The following is a 22,835-nucleotide window of genomic DNA, read 5'->3' as shown; positions in this document are numbered from 1 at the left end:
GACGAACTCACAGGCCCCACCGGTACCCACCGCGCCAGAGTGGATCCAGGCATGGACACAGAGGCCCGGGCCCCCAGGGCGCACCATCCCCCCACCCCTCCAGGCCAAGGCCGGACAGGACCAGAGGGACTGAAGCCCCACCGGGCAGCCACCGGGCCGAGCCGGCACACGCCCAAGCACCCAGCCCCGGACAACGAGAGCCACCAGTGCGCCGGCGGGCAAAGGCACAACCCACCAGAGGACAGCATGGCAGGGGAGTAATGGGCCCTCAAATGATCCCTAAGAAGGGGCCGCCCAAGTCCCAGCCTGACAAAAATACAAGCATACACAAACACAATCACACAGTCCCACCCTCATCCTCTCACCCACTCATTCAAAGAAACACAAGATGGACGCCACAATCCACTCACACTCCCCATACATACATTATACCCCCCAGGTCCAGGATATGCACCTACCCCCTGCAGAGGGCAGCTCTCACCTGAAGCCAGGAGGTAGACCCCTTCAATCTGGGGTGGAGAAGAGTAAACAGCCAAGTCCCAGCCCGGGCCGCACCAGTCCGACCGACCAGCCCCCTGGCCCAGCAAAGCCACGCCCCGGATCACCCCCACTCCCTACAAACGGCCAGGTGCCCACCCCCAACCGACCATCCCCCAGACTCCGGCAGCCACCCCAGCCAGCGGGCCAACCACAGCAACCAGGAGCCAGACTCCGGGAGCCCGAAAAGCCCCAGGGAAGCCGGAGCGCCAGCCCCGCCTCCGGAGCCCCTCCAAGCCCCATGTCCGCCCGCAGCCCAGGCCCCACCAGACGGTCAGCCCCCCCCCCCAGGACCCCATCCCCAGATGGCCAACGGGGAATGGGAGAGTTGTCTGTAAATTACATAAAATGTCCTCATTTGCATCATGAGAACAGATGAAAATCTCACAATTTTTTTAAATCAAAAACTCAAGGGATGGGGTCACATGCACTCACCAGCTGAGTATAACTATCATTTTCTCCAAATACCACACACAAATGTTTGCCTTTTAGTCCAACATTATGTGCAGGATTTATTCTTTTTTTTTACCTTTCTATCTTTTGCATTTCTGATTAAACCTGTTTTCCACACCTTATTACTGAGAATAAGGGAAGAGGACAGCTGTGTTCACTGTGTGATCTCTGTCTTCAGTCCATCTCAGACCCCTAGTGGCAACTCTTAACCACGAGTCCTCTGGAGCAGTCTGAACTTTTCTTGAGAGTAAGAGTGATTCTTAGATTTAAGAAGTTTGATAACTGGCACTTACACTTAAGTCTGAGAGTAGGAGCAAATCTAAGAAATTTTCAGCACTTAAGTCTAAAAATTCACCAATTTTGCTTCTCCTAACAGCTCTGTGATACTCTGTAACATGAAGAAGTTTGATAAATACATCCAGAACTATCACTTTAAAGGATCCCCAGCTGCAAACCTTCACAATCAAATGAAAGTGATAATAAAAGAAAGGCTTCTACCCACCGTGATGTCATTAGTCTCAGATGTGGATTACCTGCTGACACTGAGCAGATAGAAATGATAAGTATGAATGGACACGGCTTGAATCAGAGCTGGCTCTGGATCTTTGGCTCCGCTGTAGCAGGAACATTTTTCTGCCTACTCAGATAATTAAATGTATAAAGAAAGCCATTTTAGTCTCATCTGAGAGCTACTTGAGTGGTCAAACAGTGGCAATAAAATATACGCAGAAGAACCACTGAAGATTTTGTTGCATGTATTTTAATTACACCCTAACACTGTTTAGTTACACTGCAGCCAAACTCCTTCTTTAATGAAAACAAAGCAGTAAAAGCTCACAAAGAGCTAAAAACCACACTTTGAAAGAGAAATGGTGGCATCTTGTAACTTGTTTTCAATTTATAAAGACGTTGTTAACCTGACCCACATCTTCATTCTAACATGGAGTTGTTATTACATCATATATCTACTGACAGATAACAGCTTTTCATACCAACAAAAGCAAAGATAGAAAATTAAAGCACTTTCACACATTTATAGGGAAGAAAAACAGGGTTTCCTGAGTGAATCATCTTTTTTATATTATAGGAATAATTTAATAAACATTTTATTGCTATAAAGTAATGCCTGTCTTCACAATGCCTTCGCAACTAAGTGAATGAATGAATGAATGAATAAATGAATGAATGAATGAATGAATGAATGAATGAATGAATGAATGAATGTACAATGACACAGTCCTACATTTTGAACCAGGCTGGGAGAGACTAATGCTTGGCCTTTCAAGCTTCAGACAATCACCAATAAAAGACACTCATCATAAGTCTTGTTGCTGTTGACTGCTCTGAACAAACTTTACTGAGAATCCTTATACCTGCAGATCAAACTAACAGAACAGTTTTAATGTTTGACTTCAACATGTTTTTGGACCTTTTGCCATAATCAAATTCAAATTGAGTGAATATTTGCAAAAAAACAATAAAGTTTATCCATTTGAACATAGTCTATCCTGTCTTTGTAGTGTATTCAGTTGAACATAGGTGGAAAAGGATTAGCAAATCTTCATATCCTGTTTTTATTTCTGTCTTGCACAACATCTCAACTTCATTGGAATTGGGGTTTGTAGTTCAGATCCCAGGTCAGGAAGACCAAATGCGTCTGGTAAAAGGACCTGAGTTTGTTTCCCTCATTGGTCTGGACCTTTTATGCATGAATACACTCATGTAAAACCTGGTGTACACAAAACACCAGCTACAATGATCAGAAACTATAAAATACAATACTGCGTCTAATATTCAATTTATCAGTTACAAAATTTCCTTCACTTGGATCCTTATTAACACTTTTGACAAGTAAGGTAATAATTTTTTAGAATCTTTTCCACAAAACCCCACTTCAAAAGATCTGAACTAACCTTTTAGGAGTCACTTCAATAAGTTTTTTGATTAAAAACAAAAGAAAAGTCAGTCTGCGCAGTAACTTGTTGAACATGTTTGTCACTAACTCACATCCCTCTGAGGCTCAACGTCAGTACCCATGCTTTGTCAGCTTGTTGATTTGATGTCAATACTTCTTATTCAGGTTCAATAAAAGGCTGCAGAAGAACAAAATAAGTTTCTCTTCTTTAGACAGTTCATTTCAGATCATTTTCTCTGAATCAGTTTTCCGTCAGGTGATCAAACACTAGTTTACTCTAAAGAAGCTCAACAGTAAGTCCTCTGATAGCTGGGACCTTTAGCGCAGAGATTTATTGCTCTTTGACTCTGGTGTTCAGTCATGTTCCTGTTTTAATACAAGCAGTTATAATGTTTCCTTTGGGATTTTGACGATCTGTACAAACAACACCCAGACTTAACTTTTCATTTTTCACCAGAATATTTACTCTTCACTCAAACCTTTTGTAAAAGAGCTGGAATAAAATCTTTTGCTCACATTTTTACTTCTAAAAAAGGTAAATTCTAATAACATTGTTATTCTGTAGTAATTTATCAGCTTGAAGATATTAACACCAGTCAAACTTATTAAAAAAACAATATTTTAAAATATTATGGAGTCTGTTTCTATCCAGCTGTTATTCAGAACGTTATAATTTGGATTTAAACATTAAAATGTTTGACAAAAATAATATTGAGTGTTTGTTTTTTAATTAGGTAAAATAGGCTATGTAAATAAAAATATGTGTAAAACTGCAACACATTCAGTGATTTAAGGGTTTTGTACAGAAAACACATAGCTGTTTGTACTCATAATTTTAAAGCATTTCTCTGTTCACAGTAGTTAGCATCTTTTAGGCTAATGCTAATCTTGATAAATAAACATTGAAAATGCTAGTTTTGAAACTGGAAATAATCACACCTATATTTTGAACATTTTTGCAGAAAGTCTTTGAGAATCTTTTGATTTCTTTTTCATTAGCAAAGTTTCTGCCTTGCATGTTTCAACATTCATGAAATATAAAATTGTCTTCCACACAATTATGCATCTTAGTAGCATCATAAAATCTGCATTTGAACTTTCCCAGCACCCGTGATATGACTAAAAATCCTTAGAGAAAAGACAAGAAGCTGTAATTGTTCTTTATTTTCAGCTGTTTTGTTCTATAAAAGTTTTATTTGATACTGAATGAAAATATAAGTTCAGAAAATCAGTGCATGTTTTGAGACTTCTGTGTTTTTCACCACAATGGAAAAAAATGCAGTTTTGTAAAAATTAATTTGGATCTAAATCAATGAGTTCAAGACTCATGAGTCCCACATGACCATACAAATAATACAAACTGTAATAACTAGCAGAATAGTACTAAAATTCGTTGAGTTATCACAGTTGGGTTAGGAGCAAGGTTAGGTGACCGTATCATCTCTTATCAAAAAAGACGATCTTCCTGATCATCTGCAACATTAATCCTGATTTGTTTGTGCATCTGTGCAGCAGATTTCATCTAAAATGTCAACAAATAAAGAGCTGGCTTCCTAAAAATCCTATGAAGCTGGACAAAGAGGCCTTGCCGGACCTGGAGGAAACCGACTGCTACACAGCTCCCTTCAGCAGAGCTCGCATGCATCAGTAAGTGTGGTGCGTTCACACACACACACACACACACACACACACACACACACACNCACACACACACACACACACACACACACACACACACACACACACACACACACACACACTTGTTTTTATATCTTTGTGGGGCCTGTCCATTGACTTCCGTTCATTTTTTGGTAATTTTATATCCTAACCCTGACCACAAACCCTAAAGCTAACCTCACAGGTACCTTCCTGACCCTAAAACTAACCTAAACTCAATTCATACCTTGGTCCTAAACCCAACCCCCACACCCAAATTCAGCCTCTGAAGTTGTGGGACCAGGCTTTGGGCCCCACAAGGAGCACCCGGACCCCACGAGGCTGCGTTTTCCTTAAAACTGTGCCCCACAATGTAGGAAAAACAAGGACACACACCTCCTAAAAAAAGAAAAAGAAAAATCACAAAGAAACAAAACAAAACAAAACAAAACAGGAAGGTAGGACCTTTTTTTTTCCTGTTTATGAAGTTTGAATTTCATCTCACAGAACAGCTTCAATTAACCCAATGAAAGACGTTCAAAGACTCCTGATCATTTTAATTATGTTTATTAATAACATAAATTTCATCTGCATTTGCTGCAAACATGAAGAAATGAGAACCAAAACCCACAGTATGTACTTGTAAAGCGTTCTGAATGATTTAGAAAATGTAACAGCATTCAGATGATTTTGCTAATAAAATCTAAAAAAAAAAAACACCTTTGAAAGAGAGTTTGACAAACTGGCATCACAAAAAGGGTAAAGAAGCAGAAACACAAATAAACAATACACAATTTTTATCAGTGACTTTATTAAAGAAACCAAAGAGAAGCACACTGAACTAGTATATGATGCAGCTCACTTGGTGTTTTTAAGAAAACAAAAGGATTGTTTACATGTGTTTTCACATCTGATTAGAGAGCGCTGCTTCTTACAGCTACATTCACTATCATTATCATCATGACAGCGAGGGATGAGCTGACAGTGGTTTTGGCTAAATGGTAAAAAAAAAAGGTAAATGGACTGAACTTATAGAGCGCTTTATCAAATCCCTCCGGACCCCAAAGCGCTTTACACTTACAGACATTCACCCATTCACACTCACATTCACACACTGATGATGGAAAACTACATTGTAGCCACAGCTGCCCTGGGGCACACTGACAGAGGTGGGGCTGCCACGCACCGGCACCACTGGACCCTCTGACCACCATCAGTAAACTGTAGGACAAGATGCAAAGAGGAGAAAAACTTACAATTTCCCCCTTACCCTTTCTCATAACTGGAGTCACATGTGCATGGAGGTCAAGGGTCACTGAACTTACCAAACCAAATTTAAGTTCCAATGATTAGTTCTAAACGTTTTTAAATCATTTTGGACCCAAGCAGCAAAACCAATGAGAAAGTGAAGTGCTCATCATCACCTGGTTATGTTGTTACTCTGACTGGTAAAATGGAGCATTATGATTTATGAGAAAATGATGGAGGAAACAATGTTAACCATTTTCTCACATTTGGACTTTTAATTACCAGTGATATGTATCAAACTACAGAGTACTGAAACTGAGTCTTAACACCCAGACTTCATATCAACATATCAACTTAAGCGAAAGGCTTTTTTGATAACTCTATTAGTTTTAGCTAACGTGGTCTGTGTCCAGCTCCCTGTACAGCACAGCTAAAATAAATCAAATGAACATTGTTCACAGACCCCTGACCATTTTAATTATTTTTATTGATAACAATAAAAATGCCATCTGCATTTGCTGCATACATGCAGAAATGAGAACCAAAACCCACAGTATGCATTTTAGATCACTCTGAATGATTTGTTAATGTGACGACATACAGGTGATTCTGTTAGTAAAAGGTAAATATACCAAAACATATTTGAAACAAATTGTTTGACATATTGGCATCCTAAAGAAAATGTACCAAAGCAAAAGCTCACATAACCAACACACTGAGTTTTTATCATTATGACCTTATTAAAGAAACCAAAGAAAATCATACTGGACTGTATGATGCAGCTCTGTTGATGTTTTTAAGAAAAAAAGAAACATTGTTTACAGGTGTCTTCACATCTGTTTAGAGATCACTTCTTCTTGCAGCTGCATTCACCATCATTATCATCATGACAGCGAAGAATGAACAGATGTTTTCCACAAAGTTTGTACTAAACTGAAAAAAAAAACATAAAACAAACATTTAGAGTGCTTTGGATGTTGACCAGGTTTTAGCAAAAATCTGAGAGTTAATGAGAGAAAGCGTAATTTCTGCAAAAAGCTTACAAACCAAAACTCAAACAAATGAGATGCGAGAATTTTCTGTTTTAATTGTTCACTATTGAATGTAGACTGTCTGTTGAGCAAAATATTTCATGAATAACTTAAAAGTTTAATGAAACGTTCAGAAATAAGTCTTACTTAGTGAGATCACTTGCCAAGGTTTTAAACTAAAACTCAATTAAGTCTTGTAATTTTAGTCTGTAATGTTTGGAATAATTCCTGTAATTTTAGGCTGATTCAGTAAATCTATAAGTATTTATTTATTTATTTATTTAATTCATTTTACTGTAAGTGTTATGTTGCATAAATTATCTGTGTTTTCATTTATTGTTTTCAGTGAGTAAGAGATTTAATTTAGTATTTACTGTACATCGTTTGCACAGAAGATGGCAGAGTAGTGCCAGAGGCGCTAGGTGTGGTTACCTGGTCTTCAGGTAGAGAGAGGTTTAATTAATGTCAGCAGCTGTTTACCTCAGTTTGCCCCTCAGTGTTTGGCAACCACAGAGATGCTTTTGGTATGTATGGTTCAATTATCTTTTGTGAATGAACAGGAGAAATATGAATTAATTTTGTTTTGGTTTTACATTTTCCTCCTTAAACAAGATTGTGTGCATAAATACTTGTTACATTAAAACAAATTTAAAATATGCAGTTTAAATTTTCACATGGCTTAATTTGAAAAAATAAGTCAAACTTAAAAAAATTTTCATGCTATAATTATTTTGTTTATTTTAAGCATTTTTGTTATTTTGTTTTCATAAAAAAAGATTCCCCTTTACTTTCATCAATCCAAGCTTGATATAACTAAAAACAGTTTTGGCTAAATAATACCTTGGATTTGAGTAAATTTTGTGTCTCTTACTTCAAATAGGATGAGTGCAGTAGGATCCAAAATCAAACTGACAGCATTTTTCATCTCCAGGGCATTCAAAGTCATAGTTACATGGATGTGCAAGCAGCTCAGTATCTCTCTTTGGCATGTTTTTAGAGAAAAGTGGGCTTAACATTCTTAAAGTTCTCACATTGGTTAACCAAACAAAAAATGTAAACAGAAACATAATGAAACACATGGAAGAAGAAAAATCCATCTTACCAGGTTTTGCCAGTATAGAGGGCACAAACAGACAAGCTGCTATAAACAGAACAGCTATTGTAGAACAGAGCTTCATGTTGATTTCTCACAATCAGAAATGAGCTCAGAACTCTTGTTTGGATGAAGATCTTTGAACAGAAACTGCAGTCTGAGCAGCACAGAGGATGCTGGGTCCTTGTGTCTGCATAAGATATATGGTCCCAACAGACATGCCTACATTCTTCACCAGCTTTGTGGAACCCAGTTTCAGAAATTCTTTGTTATCAGAAGATAAATATCAAATATTTTCAGTTTTCTAGGAATTTTTCCTTGTTCAGTTGTGACTATTGTTTTTGCAATGTTGTCAACAATCTTTTTAAAAAATTATAATTCGATCAAAAGAGTTAGCTCCATGCATGCAATGCATTTGACCACTTTTAAACAAACCATTGGTAACACCTTAAAGACCTTTCTTAGAGGTTTACATGACACAAACTATAATAATAAAAAACTGTGGTGTGGGCTCCTAGGAATTCATCCATCCATTTTTATTACTGGTTTTCTATGTTTGGTTGATGGTGACTGAGTAAAAACCTGTGAGACTCTTTCTGGAGGACAACATCTTAGACCACTGCTTTACTAAGAATGTTAAAAGTAATTGTTGCTGTTGAATAAAGAAAATTAATAAGATTTGTAAAACTTGTTGTTTCATTAAAATCCATTGAGTGAATAATGACACATTTTGACCTGTGCATCATTTCCAGCAAAAACTAATTATTGAACAGGTTTTTTAATCCTTTTGAGGTCAGAAATTTCCACCAAGTCATGTCCTGAGGCCTCAGAGGGAGAATTTGTGGCATCTGACAAAACAAAAGGTAACATTGTTGATCTTTAAATTCTAAGAAAACAACTGAGTTTTCAGGCAACAATAGAAAATATGTGATGAGATTTATGGTGATGGGTTGAAAAGGTCATCAGTTCAGATAGACGAGTGTAGGTAGGGAGTTGTTGTGTGACCAGTGGGTTGCTGGTTCAAGCCCACATCAGTCTTAGTTCTTGGGATGAACACTGCACCTCCTTGCCTGTTGATGGTCAATGTGTTTGGGTGGAGTCGGTGCATAGCAGCCTCACTTCTGTCAGTCTGATTCTGGGCAGCTGTGGCTACAATGTAGCTTACAACCTTTTGAATGACTATAATGTTAAATGATTTGGAGTCCTTGGGCTTGATAACACATCATATAAGTTCAAGCTATTTACCATTTGTTTTGCTCAATGTTAAGAAACTGCAATTAATATTTTCTGGTAACATATACAGTATATTACCAGAATGCCATAGGACCATAATATATAAGACCATATACAGTATTTGTCTCATTAATTCAGCTGAAACAGACTTTCATTGTCTTATCATAAACCATTATTTATTTCTGCATTTTTTAAGATGTCAGTGGTTAAATTCAGGTTTATCAGCTGTTCTTATACAAAAAAACTTGTTTTGTTGTTTTGCCTCAGATGACAACTTTTCATCAGCCTGTTTGAACCAAAAAGATGTAAAAAGAACCCACCTTTGCTCAACTGATTTAACTAATGTAGCCGGAGCTCCAAAATCTTTGTAAAGATAAACGACAGAAATAAAAAGAAAAAAATCAAACAACCCATATAAAAAAGTCAGAACAAGGTACCAAAACCAGTTTAATGAATTCCATTGTTAAATCTTGTGCTTTAATTGATTTATGTACCACAAAAGTGTCAAAAACTCAGAACAATGTCAACAACATGAACAGGCTAACCAGGATTTCTGGCCCGCAGCTGATCCTGAATAATTTGACCCTCATGGTGACTGAAGAGATGATGAGGTCAGATAACTTTTACATGACAGAGTGTCAGTCAGCCTAAAGTAACCATACCTACTGAAGCAACAGCTCACACACACACACACACACACACACACACATGCACACGCACACGCACACACACACACACACACACAAAACTCACAATCCTGACCATATTGTCACATGTCGTCAGTGTCTATATCAACAAAATTAGTAATAAACACTACTGTCAGTTTTCTTCGTATCCATCACATCCGTATTCTTCATGTTGAGTTTAGGAAGCAGGAGATAAAATCTGTGTTTTATATTTTATAACATTCATCCTTCAGCTTTAAAACCAGAGCCAGACTACTTGATCATAAATAAGATATCAAAGTACAGCAGCAGCTGTCTGATAAATATTTTCTTCCTTATTTTTTAACCTTGTTTCTCAGTTTGAAAGCTTCTGTAAAATTAAAGGTGTCTAAATTTATTTGTCAAGGAATTAATTCCATTTTTCTTACTTATTTTGGTGCTTTGTGATGGTTGGTTTACATCTTTTACACCATTAATAATGCTTTTAATACAAGGCTCGTGTCTCAATAAGGAGGATGACAGGATGATGCTGTTGTGTTACGAATAACTGAAGGAGGGTGCTGTTTTTGTTGTGTCTTCACCAGTTTCACCATCAGCAACAGAGAGACGTTCTTCTCAAACTCCACCAGGAGTAGGATAATCCATCATGTCCTGCAGCGCACCAAGTATGAAGATGGGAAATCAAAGATGGGTAAGGCGTCCAGTTTTTCTCATCTTTGCATAAACTAAACCTTATTTCTGACAGCAACTCTCTCTTTCTTTGTTTAATTAATTTGAAACATTCATTGGATGTCACAATTCTTGGCCAGGTCTTTCTTGGAAAATGAGATTTTTCATTAAGATTTATCTGGTTAAATAAAAACTTTTAAAAAAATCATGCAACCATACTGCACATCTATCACTTTATAGAGAGCATGGGGGAAATTAATTCTGCTGATTTTGACTTTAACAACTGCTTCAGAGTGCTACAAGTTTTGCATTATTTTTAGCATTACATAATTTGCGACAAATCTCACCTCTTTATTTTTTTGCACTGTTATAAAACCATCAAATCCTTCTCACTCCCACTTGTCTGGCTGCTGCTAGCATGTCTTTGGTGGAGTTTGAAGCACTGGAATAAATTTAGAAGAAATATTTTAATATGAGTGATCACTTTCCATAATGTGCTAAACGGTTCTGACTAAGAACTCGTGGGTTTTAATGAGTCTGTCGCTGGACTCCTGTTTCTATTAATAACTGCAGCTGAATGTTTAGTGTGGTTTCTGTGTGATATTTTGTATTTCTCCTCCTGAGATGGCCCCGCTTTATTTCACTGCAGGCATCAACCGCTTACTGGGCAACAATACATACGAGGCTGCGTTTCCTCCACATGAGGTGGGCTGAGTTTTCATTTGATCTAAAAAAAGAATAATCTGCTGGACTCATAAATTAGCAGTAAGAAGAACATGTATTTTTTTCTGAGGTGCTTTTAAGTTTTTTTTATCCTAAATAAAAGTTAAATAAAGGAGCAAAAACAAAACAAAAAAAATATTAGAGGAATTTTGATCTTTTAGTCTCAGATGTAGATTTCTGCACTCTTTCATCCTCAGGGTGGCTACAAGAGCAGACATCCAATTAAAACGCATGGAGCCCAGAACCACAGACATCTCCTGTACGAGCGCTGGGCCCGCTGGGGGATCTGGTACAAATATCAGCCTCTGGACCTCATCAGGTGATCAGTGACATGACATCGTCTTTGCATGTGAGGAACACAGGTTGTTCCCCTCTGCTGCGTGACGGCAGGAATATCTTCCAACGCTCCCTGGCCTCTTTTTTATTTTATGTTTCTGAACTTTATCAGCTGGGAAACAGGCTGAGGCTGAACTCGTTTTACTTTACAGCTGACGGGACGCCTCCGTGTTGAAGCACCATGTGTTAAGTTTACAATGACAAAGAAACAGATTGGCTAATAAAATCACAGATTTTGTTCACGAGACAAGAAGGGTAATTGAATTCATGTTTCTGCTTTTCAGTTTTGTCGTGGTATGATTTACCAAGAAAGCAGAAACACATTGGAATAAATGCACAGAAAGTCTGCGTGCATGGTCATCAAAATGATTTAATTCTGAGCAACAACAGAGCAGAAAGTCAATCAGGAAATCTGCTGAGTTGTGACTGGCGTGTCAGCGGAAAGCAGCCAGTAATATAACATCATGATAACATCATGTGACAGTTTACAACCAATCACAAATCACCAACTGTAACCATCTAACCAATGACAGGACTGTCAGCCTGGAAACACCTTATCAGAAATTACAGCGGTCATGCATTGCTGGAGTCTTGAAGTCTGGCCGATAGAGTAAAACAGCTGAAACTGGTTATAGTAAGATATGATTACTGGACAGTGTCAAGGTAGAACAGATATACATAATTAATCCATGACAAGTTTATTGACATTTTTATGCTTGCAGAAGTTGATCACCTCATAATTTAATCTCTGACTGTGAAAGGCTACAGAAGTCTTTCTGTTACGTCTTGTTCAAGAGTGCTTATTTACATCATCCCTCCTACTGTTTTACAAATACGCATTTTTAGGATTACACTGGTTTTATCAAGTTTGGGTCAAGCTGCAGTGAGAGCCAGTGGGAAACCTTTAGGCAGCCCGTTTAGAACTTTGAGTTGTTTTTCATCATTATTACCCTCTGATCCCCAGCATTTTTAAAAAGCAGTTTGTCATTTACTTCTGAGATTCTCTGAAATTTAAATGGATTGTTTTCTTTCTCTGTAAAATAGCTCGTGAACAGCTGCAGCACAAATCCAAAGCATAAGTGAATCATCCTCCCTGTTGTTAACAGCTGAAGATGTGTTAATATTTTTATTTATGCATATTTTCTCTACATTACCTTCATTGCTGATAAATGTGCTTAGCAGAAAAGTAAAGAAATTAGTGTTTGGTAGGTTTATTCTTTGTAACAATACTTGATAATAAATCTTACAGCAGGCAGCTGATTGGCAGCATCTTAAGGTACTAGAATTTCCAAACAAGTGTGAATAACAACAAAATAAGATGTTTGACAGAGAATATTTGGCAAATTTTTCATGTGCACATCCCACATACTCTGCTCATCCCACAAATGCATGTTCCTTACAAATGTGGCACCATTTAAAAGGGAAATTAACAGGCTTTCCAACAGTTTAAGATTTATTAACAAGAAGCATTATTACAAGAAAGAAATAATCTACCAAACACTAATTTCCTTACTTTTTTATGCTGTTTATTTTGAGTTTAACTTAATCATTCTGGAGAACTTTGTCGTTAAAATGTTTGTTTTCATGCAAAAGCAGTTTTTTTTGCTGAAAATGTAAAGAACTTTTAAAGTGGCTTTTTCATGCAGGTTGTTTTGACACAGATATTACAACTCAGTAGACCACGCCTGAAATCCTTCCTAAACATGTTGTTATAATCTGTTTTTAATTTGAGTTCCCTTAAGTCCTCTGGATCTTATAGCTGCAAACAAACTGATGTCACTTGTTTTCCTTTTAACGTACAGATATTTTAGTGTTACAATTGTTTGAAAACAAAAGAATGACTAAAATGTGTGTGGTATATTAGCAAAATATCTCACAAACCACCAGACAGATTTGAATAAAATTCAGATCTACAGCTGATTAGCTTTTAAAGTCACCTTAGTTTAAGAAGCTAATCAACTTCAGCCAACACAGAGATGGTTATAACTTTAATGATTCATACTGTGAGCTAAAATATGACGGGGTAACTGAGAGTCATTCACAACACATGGTCCGACCAATCCTGCAAAAGCATGAGAATGCATGAAAACAAGTCTAACTCTGTCCCTTCTCATCAGAAGATGATCTGGTGAATCTCTTCAAGAAATACTCGACTTCAATTATTCATACGGTTTTTAAATGTTAATCCCCGACCTTTTTCCACCAGGAGAGAGAAATGAGTCAGGATATCTTTATTTAAAAAAAGGATGTCTTTATTTTTGTCTTATATAAAAATAAAACTGTATATTTTACGATTTTTAAGATATTTTAAGAGAACAAATTGTAGTTTATTGCCCTGTTCTACCCTGTCGTTGTTTTTCTGTGACAGTGGATGTTGCTGATGTCAGGTTTGCACTTCTATAAAAAACTAAAACTTGTTAACATTTTTCTGCTCACATGTCAGTGTTGCAAACACATTGCTGCCTGTAACGGGTAATCACTGTTAGAAATAAAACAAGAAATAGTAGTGTTTTCCAATCACAGCGACCTTTTAGGCAGATCATTTTTTTGATCCATGGCTTCCACCTCACAGCAAACTAATGACTCGCTCAAGCCCACTCAACACACAACAGGAAATGTTCTTCAATGGTTCACTTTCATCACTTTTTATTGGTCTTTTTTGTTTTATTCAGGCGCTACTTTGGAGAGAAGATTGGTCTTTATTTTGCGTGGTTGGGTTGGTACACTGGCATGTTAATTCCTGCAGCCCTGGTGGGTGTTTTTGTCTTCCTGTATGGACTCTTCACCATGGACTCAAGCCAAGTCAGGTCAGTTCAAACACTGAGTCAGGTTTCATGCATATATCATACATATCATGCATATTCAGAAACACTTATATTTTTCTGACACTGTCTCATCAGCAAAGAGATTTGTGAAGCCAACACCACCATTATGTGTCCGATGTGTGAGGAAACCTGCGAGCCATGGACACTGAGTGATAGTTGTGTTTATGCAAAGGTAAGTCAAATTTTATTATTTATTAATCCAGAGGGAACCAGACTGTGGAATCCTACAAAAAAGGATTTTAAAAAAATCTATGTAGTCATTTCTATGGCTCTGTCTGATGTTAATGATTTTCAGTTATTTATTTCTATTTTATTTTTAAATGTATCACTTTGAGATTTACAAATGTAAATTGCCCTATAAATAGAATTCATTATAATTACATCTAAATGATGTATTGTTCAAAATTAATATTTTTTTAAATATTTTAATCATTATTGTTAGTTGTGATTAAATAATTAAGTGCAACAGCGTGGTCACAGTTTTAGACAAATTCATCTTTTTTTGAGACAGAAAAGCTTTGTGGTTTCAGTTTATTTTGTGTTACAATTGAAATAAATAAATCTAAATGTCGTGATTGAAGAGTTTATTTTTACCTTTAGCTTGATTTGTTTTCTGTGGTCAGAACAGGTTATGGGCACTGACCGTAACCTGTATAAATGGTTGTAGATAACAAAAAATTGCAAGTTTTGTTTGTTTATTGCTTGTTGTTTGTTGTATACTGACTGCAGATTAATTTTGATTTTTAGCTGTTATAAATCAATGGTCTGCGTTCAGTTGGCTGCTGAGGCCCTCAGCGAACCTCAAACAACTCAGACTTCAAAACTAAAAAACTGAGAAGGTTACCTCTTTACAATTCAAGTGCTGTCACAAATTACATACAAAGAGTTAGTAATTAAGTTAATTCAACAAGTTGTAAACTCAAACAGAAACAATTTATGAGTGTTTAAAGAGCATTAGTTAAAAAAAACAATACCAACAACATTTCTCTTCTCCACCTGGATTTGGACAAATTTAGATTTAAAATATAAAACTTTTGTCAGTAAATTACTGTCAAGTAATGATTGTGAATATTTATGGATACAAAGTTTGTTTTTGCATTTCAAGTTATTCAATTACAAAAACTAAACTGAGCAACTAGCAAAAAAAATTATTTTTAAATGAACCTGAACAACTAAAAGTATTACACCTGCCTAAAAGTGATCCTGTTTCTGTGTAAAATTAGTTTTTGTATTTTTTTATATGAATTATGGTTTATGCTCTATAAAGTGCTTTCATTCTTGTCAATAAGTTATTTATAAAGCGTTAAGAAGTTTTTTTATAAAGGTAAGTTTATTGTGAGGTGGTACCATGAAAACAGCTGAAGATAAAATCTGAATCACAGATTCTGGACTTTATTGAGTGAAGCAGGCAGTTTCTGAGTATTCATATGAATTAACTCTCTTGAATCAGTAGCAACTCCCCACTCGCTCCACTCCAGGCTCTAAAAAAGAACAACTTAATCTTTAAAAACCTGGTGGTGACCTCTTCCAGAAGTGTCTTGACTCAAAGCACCACTATGCTCAGCAGCACAGAGCGGTGCTTCAGGGGATCATTGTTGCTGAAAATATCACTGGCTTTTCTCGTTTTTTGCTGAGGAAATTTACAGATCAAAATGTTTCATTATCATTATGAATTCATCTTATCCTGGGCGACATGTGGCTGAACTGTTACACTCTGGAAGGTGCTTCAGGCCCATAAAGTCAAAAACAGTCTGCAATAAAGACAGACACTTTTAATACTTTTATTACAGAAAGGGATCGCTACAATCAGTAAATTAAATCCCTCTTTGCTTCTTAACAGCTCTGTGATACTCTGTAACATGAAATGTTCTGGTTTCTTTTTGTCTTTATTTTTATTCTGAACCAAGAATTGTCATCAAATTCCGTTATATCCTTTCAAGCATTACAGAGATAATAAACAAGCTGTTCTGTTCTGTATTGTGATGAAATTCATATTACACAGACCTGTTGGAGGCGTGAATTCCCTTTAAGTTTGTTTGAACTGCTTCTGGTCTTTAAGCTAAATGAATCAGCTTATGGCTGCAGCTTCATAATTACTTTGCAGATGGGAAAGTAGTGTTCAATCTGCTTATCTGACTCTATTTTTAGCAAACTGGTAAACTGAATGGTGAAGTAATCTGAAGTAAAATGTCAATCAGCAGATGTGTTTTAATAAAAAAATGATTTTGATGCATTAAAAAAAACAATTCTTTTTCTCGTTCATGTTTTTAGGTGACGCATCTTTTCGACAACGGTGGCACGGTGTTCTTCGCCATCTTCATGGCTATTTGGGGTAGGTTTTGTTAATGCTTCTTGTTTCCATCAGCGTTTACTGTTTGCTTGCTGTAAACACTGCTGGTCTTCAGATCTATTTATGTAGCGCTCACACTTCAGTTCTCCACTCAGCTCTACCAAACGCGTAAAGTTATTTCAGCTGGAGATTTCAGTCCAGCAATCACTCCGAGGTGAGAGCTGCACCCTGTGATCTGTTAGTCAGAGGATAAATAATGGTCTGCTTTTATTATTTTCCTCCCCTCTGATTGAATGTTAGCTTCTGGTACCTTCCAGATGTAATTAGCTGCATAATTATCCGTCTCTTCAGACAGAGATTATTCGTCTCCTGTCAGAGAAGAATAGAGCTATAATATCGGTTTATTGCAGTCACTTTCCCTGAGCTGTATTATCTCTAATGCAGTGAGAGAGCGTCAGTGTGCAGAATCTCAGCCAAATCTATTTATCCACCAGTATTCACCAGAGGGAACTCTTGGCACATTTTGTTCTGTGTTTTGGACTAAATGAAAGTGAGGAAAGACCCAGCTCTGGCTGAGAGAGTCAGAAGGCTGCTTTGTGCAGGATTCTGTGCCGGTGAACGAGTGCGCTTCAGGTCAGCTGTTTGAGTGCGTTTGTTAAAACGACATGAAAAATTTGTTAGCCTGAAACTGAAAGTGGGTACGCTTCTTCCGGATCTTTAAACAGAACTGGGTCAACTAACGTTTTTAAAGTTTTCCTGACAAACCATTCAGTTTATTTTGATCTCATAATAAATGTGAACTTTATTTGGACCAAAATGGTACAGAAAATTTCAACAAAGCATGAAAGTATTCAGCTTGCCTTTAAGAAAATTTAAAATAGAAAACCAAACCTGAAATGTGGAGAGGTGAATGTAGTTTATGATGTTTTATTTTGATTTATAAACCAATTAAATAGCAAATTTTCAGCTTCATGAGCTCAACCAGCTCCTTATCAATTATTTTCTGCAAAATCCCATGAAATTTATCTTCTGTCTATCCCAAACTATACATACACTTATACTTTGATATAATTCTCAAACTTTACATCCTTTGGAGAGAGAAAACCAAGATGTCCCAATTCGATTGGCTGTCCCTGATTTAAGGTGACATCTTCTCCACAGCAGATATGGAGTTGAAGAGAAACTCTTCTTTCTTTTTTCATTTAGAGACAGAGCAAGACCTTTATACAATGTATGGCACAGAGGTGGTGTTTTTTGCGGGGGGGGGGGGGTGCATATACAAATAAAGAAAAGCACTCTGGATTTGAAAATTCAAGATGGTCGCCACAGCCAATTCCAAGTGGCTTTAATTCAGCTTTTTCAAGAAACATTGAGCTGAAATTTTATGTGACCATGACTAAGCATGATTAAAAGAAATGTTGAATGCTACGACAGCTATTCAAACATATAAAGCTGAAGATTAGCGTAGAAGTAGCAGAAAACAATATTTACAACATTCTAAATATTAATTAAATATTTAAAAGCTATAGTTCAGCAATCTTAAGACTTATTGAGATTAAATTTGTTATGGAGTAGCTAATTATCACATGCCGATGCTAATACCAAATTAAGCTAACCACTAAAGCTAATGCATGATAATGCCATTTTTAAACATACACAGCTGAAAATGTATGTAGTACAGTAGAATCAGAGAATATTTTTTAACATAGTTTAATTGCAAATATAAAATCCTAGACTACCATCTACTTTCCAATCACACCTGGGGTGGCCACTCAGGTGCCAGGGGGTACTTGCCACCCTGGCCAGCCCTCTGGCTCCACCCCTGTGTTCATTATAACATTTATCTGGGTCAACTGAATAATAATGAGTAGACCCAACATGTGGTTTGTTTGTCAAATTACAATGGAAACCTGGTTTGACTTCCAACAATGTCTAAACATTTGTTCTGCCTACAACTTATTTAGGACCCAAAACAATTCAGAGGGGCCCCTCCCCTCCTGGGAGGTTGAGTCCCACAGTTTGAGAACATCTAGACTGTATGAACAAAAGTATTTGGCCACACCTGCAGGTATTTGACTTAGACGTTCCTTATTTCTTGTGTTGGGTAATCATAAAGTTTCAGCACACTGAGATATTTTGGATAAAGTTATTCTTCCAGCTTTGTTGCAACAAATAAGATCTTTGTCTTTTCCAACCTGGCTCTGCTCCAGTTTTCAAAGCAAGGACCTTTGGGATTGGAGATTGCAAGTCGATCTTCTTGTTTATCATCAGTGCCTGACATCATAAATACCCTACAGAATGAATGACACAAAATCATGTGGAAAACGTTCCGAGACGAGTGTAAGCTGTCAAAGCTGGAAGCATATTAAAAATACGATGATCAAGTGTGCCCAAATGCTTTTGTTCTTATGGTGTCAATAGTTTGTCTTTTTATATTTGAAGACAAATTGTGTCACAGATCTCTGTTTTTGTTCCATTCTTCATGTTTTTAAAAGTTTTTTCCTGATGTTGCATATGTGTGACATGCAGGGCACATACAAAAGAACCATCATCCTTTCTGGCTTTTGCAGCTGAAGTCCCAATATATCCTGACACAATGGAGTACAATGACACCAGTCAGAAATTTGCTATCAAGAGGCTTAGTTTGAAAAGCCTTTCAATAAAAAATAACAATTCAGGGGTTGAACACTGTACAAGTAAAGCCTTTTTGCTGCTGCCGCTTTGCTTTTAACATCTCCACCAAAGCAAAGCGGTGTGAGGGCTGCATTCAGTTTCCATAATGATCCATGAACATGTCTGCTCTTTCATTCAGGATGTCTGAGCATATCCTCAGTGAGTTACCATTTCTTTATGATACGAGTCTAAGTCTATCAACAGCATGATTTATTCCTGCTTCCTCCTGCAGCAACTGTTTTCCTGGAGTTTTGGAAAAGAAGAAGAGCAGAGCTGACCTACGACTGGGATCTTATTGACTGGGAAGAGGAGGAGGTACATCAGCAGCGTACCCTAAAAATACCCAATAACTCATCAATTTTTAGACTCTTGTTCAGTTTTTTTTTTTTTTTTTTTGGCTTTAATCAAAGCTCATTATTTGTATTAATGCCATTCAGGAGGAGCTAAGGCCTCAGTTTGAAGCCAAATATTCCAGGATGGAGAGAGTTAACCCAATCTCTGGCAAGCCTGAGCCCTTCCAGCCTTTCTCAGACAAACTCAGCCGGCTCATGGTGTCTGTGTCAGGAATATTCTTCATGGTAGGACCTTTTATCTCTGTAATCTGCCTGCTTTTAGGAATCAGGGATAGACTGAGCTCACACCTTTTGGCTGTTGTGTAACGTCTCCCCCTGCTGGATGAAAACTATATTTAAAAGGCTCCCCTCATCAAAATAATATTTTTGTCTATTTTTTAAGCTGATTAAAGTTTTCTCTCTTCACCATCCCTTCAGCCTGAACTAATAGTTTCTCTCGTCGCTCTGTTCAGATCTCCCTCGTCCTCACAGCTGTGTTTGCCGTGGTGGTTTTCCGTCTTATTGCCATGGAGAAGTTTGCTTCCTTCAACTGGCATTTTGTGAAAAAGAACTGGCAGTTTGCCACGTCTGGCACCGGCGTCTGCATCAACTTTATGATCATCATGTCTCTGAACGTGGTGGGTGTCTGGACAAGCATCATCTGTTTACGTGTTCTGTCCAACAAACGTTTCACACAGCTTTAATTTAGGAATTTGTTCCAAGAAAAGTACATTTTTTCAGAGAAACGTGCTTCTCATCCTGTTGATGCTTATGAGTTCTTTCACTTTGTCAGGTCTATGAAAAGGTGGCCTACCTGCTGACAAATTTAGGTAAGTCTTATATGCTTTATCTTTTTATTATGGCCTGCTGCTGAAATGTGGCCATATTTGCAGGTGTCTGTTTGCGGCAGTTAGCAAAAAATCTCATAAAGAAGTAAATAAATTGTAAGAAAACTTTCTGAAACAAATTAATAGATGTAGCTGAGAGTCATCTCTAACAGATAATGAGCACTATTACATCGTATGGGAGCTTTGCTTAAAGCATCAACATCAAACTATGTAGTCAGCTGTTTGTTAGCAAAACCTCTTTTGAGCTGAAGGACATGTTTTAATAAAAGTCGTCAATAAATGTACATTTATAACTTATTAACTGATGGAGTCAGCCCAATTCAAGATGGCCACCACAGCTAGTTTAATCATCTCAAATGAGAATGGCTTTAACTCTGTATTTTTGGCACATATTGAGCTAAATCCTGATGTGGTAGTAGCTGGGAGTCATCTCCAACCCGTGCTCTGAATGCAAGCAGATTATGCGAAACATTACAAAGTTGCATTCCCCAGAGTTGATCAAAAAGGCTCTAACTCGGTCATTTGTCAACAGCAGACAGACGATAAGCATTCCTTCATGCTGAGCCTTTTGTTTCTGCTGAGTATTCACTCTCCTTCACCCCATTTTTTTTTCCACTTTATTATGACTCCTGTGATTCTTCTTCTTCAGAGCACCCACGCACAGAGTCTGAGTGGGAGAACAGTTTCGCTCTGAAGATGTTTCTGTTCCAGTTTGTGAATTTAAACAGCTCCACATTTTACATCGCCTTTTTTCTCGGAAGGTAGGGCAGCAGCTGTGTGCTTCGTTCTTTCTGTTTTACAGGGATATTTGCTGACAAACTGCAACGATAACTGATGTCCTGACCGCCACCTCAGTGTAAAGTCCAAACACTGCCCTGGCTTGCAAACATGACTAAACTGTTGTTTATTTGAAATCATTATCACCCTTAAAAACTCTTTGTTTTTCCTCTGTAACATATTTTATTAGTGACAGACTTCAGCTGCTAATGACTCTTAATTTGCTCAGGTTTGCTGGCAGGCCTGGAAAATACAATAAGCTGTTTAACCGATGGAGGCTGGAGGAGGTGAGCTCACTTTCAGAACGTGTTGTGATTGTTTCAGCAGTCAGTGAGGTGATTACTGCCCTCCGTTCTTCAGAACTCCTCAGTAATTCATCTTTCTAATGATCTGTCTGCATATTTTCTGTGTGAACCGTTAATCCTCTGCAAAACTACCAGGATTTTCAATGATCAGGAAACAGAGTGGGGATCGAGTGGGTCCATGGACATTTTCATATCTTTGTATTACCAGGCATGAAATATTGATGCTACAGTTTTTTGTTGTTTTTTTTTAACTGAAATGTATTTTTCTCAGTGTCACCCCAGCGGCTGTTTGATTGATCTGTGCTTGCAAATGGGTGTCATCATGTTCTTCAAGCAAATCTGGAATAATTTCATGGAACTTGGTTATCCGTAAGCACTGTATTATGATCACATTGTTTCTTTTAGTTTGGTTTGCTTTTCATTACCTGGTTGATTTATTGTTCTTTTGGGTTATTACCATATAAAAATACTTTTCTTTGTTTTTGTTTCTTTTTTTTTTTACAAACGAGCACAAATTTGTCTTTTAAAATGTAATTCCCGCTGCGCTCATTGTGCTGTCTAAAATAATTGCTTTCAGTCGACACTAATTACCTCCTGTTTTCTCAGCTTGCTGCAGAACTGGTGGTCTCGTAGAAAGATGAAGCAAGGAGGCGGTGGAGGGACGAATGTGGAGACCAAAACCCAGCTTCCACAGTGGGACAAAGACTGGAACCTTCAGCCGATGAACGCCCACGGGCTGGTGGATGAATACCTGGAGATGGGTAAAACTTTCCAATCCTTTAATTACCTTTGAAAAATTACAAACATATTTCAGTTTTTATTACCCACAGCTGAAAGACAAATGTTTGTCAGCAAAATATCTCACAAACCACCAAAAGGGTTTTAATCAAACGTTCATAAGTAATAGCTAATGATTGTATTTATACAGCTGATTAACTTCTGAAGCCGTCTGATCTCATTAGGCAGAAAATAGCTGTAATTTAGTCAACATTATCATAGTTAACATTTGGTGTGACAGCAGCTGAGAGTCATCAACAACACTTACCTTGACACAGCATAATTTGTCTGGTGCAGTTCTGGCCCCACATAACACACTAACACGCTGACACTTGACCCGGATATCGCAAAGTATGATTGACTGATTGATTGATTGATTGATTGATTGATTGATTGATTGATTGATTGATTGATTGATTGATTGATTGATTGATTGATTGATTGATTGA

The 22,835-nt window shown here is 37.4% G+C and overlaps 1 protein-coding gene and 1 long non-coding RNA gene across 6 annotated transcripts in view; one reads left to right on the top strand and one right to left on the bottom strand.

Annotated features, from left to right (window-relative positions):
* Nucleotides 1-22,835, top strand: part of ano3 (anoctamin 3) — a gene marked incomplete at its 3' end in the record, with an annotated part of 61,998 nt that overhangs the window by 37,407 nt on the left and 1,756 nt on the right. For 3 of the 4 annotated variants that reach the window (XM_014013589.1, XM_014013587.1, XM_014013590.1), the window contains 15 exon segments: nucleotides 4,418-4,552; nucleotides 10,416-10,522; nucleotides 11,150-11,205; nucleotides 11,421-11,542; nucleotides 14,232-14,366; nucleotides 14,460-14,556; nucleotides 16,656-16,716; nucleotides 19,580-19,662; nucleotides 19,785-19,925; nucleotides 20,153-20,317; nucleotides 20,473-20,509; nucleotides 21,177-21,288; nucleotides 21,534-21,591; nucleotides 21,881-21,978; nucleotides 22,216-22,370. In XM_014013589.1, the coding sequence (XP_013869043.1) occupies nucleotides 4,418-4,552; nucleotides 10,416-10,522; nucleotides 11,150-11,205; nucleotides 11,421-11,542; nucleotides 14,232-14,366; nucleotides 14,460-14,556; nucleotides 16,656-16,716; nucleotides 19,580-19,662; nucleotides 19,785-19,925; nucleotides 20,153-20,317; nucleotides 20,473-20,509; nucleotides 21,177-21,288; nucleotides 21,534-21,591; nucleotides 21,881-21,978; nucleotides 22,216-22,370 (1,562 nt within the window). 4 annotated transcript variants of the gene reach the window in all.
* LOC106521156 (uncharacterized) lies at nucleotides 6,063-7,785 on the bottom strand. 2 transcript variants are annotated; one of them, XR_001310638.1, is made up of 2 exons: nucleotides 7,754-7,785; nucleotides 6,063-6,742 (listed from the first exon to the last, which is right to left on the bottom strand). It is a non-coding gene; the product is annotated as an uncharacterized LOC106521156 (long non-coding RNA). The 2 variants fall into 2 exon arrangements; XR_001310637.1 differs by lacking the exon at nucleotides 7,754-7,785 and adding an exon at nucleotides 7,681-7,721.

This window comes from Austrofundulus limnaeus, unplaced genomic scaffold (genome assembly GCF_001266775.1).
Source record: "Austrofundulus limnaeus strain Quisiro unplaced genomic scaffold, Austrofundulus_limnaeus-1.0 Scaffold104, whole genome shotgun sequence".
Taxonomy (NCBI): domain Eukaryota; kingdom Metazoa; phylum Chordata; class Actinopteri; order Cyprinodontiformes; family Rivulidae; genus Austrofundulus; species Austrofundulus limnaeus.
This window is presented reverse-complemented; position numbering and strand designations above follow the sequence as displayed.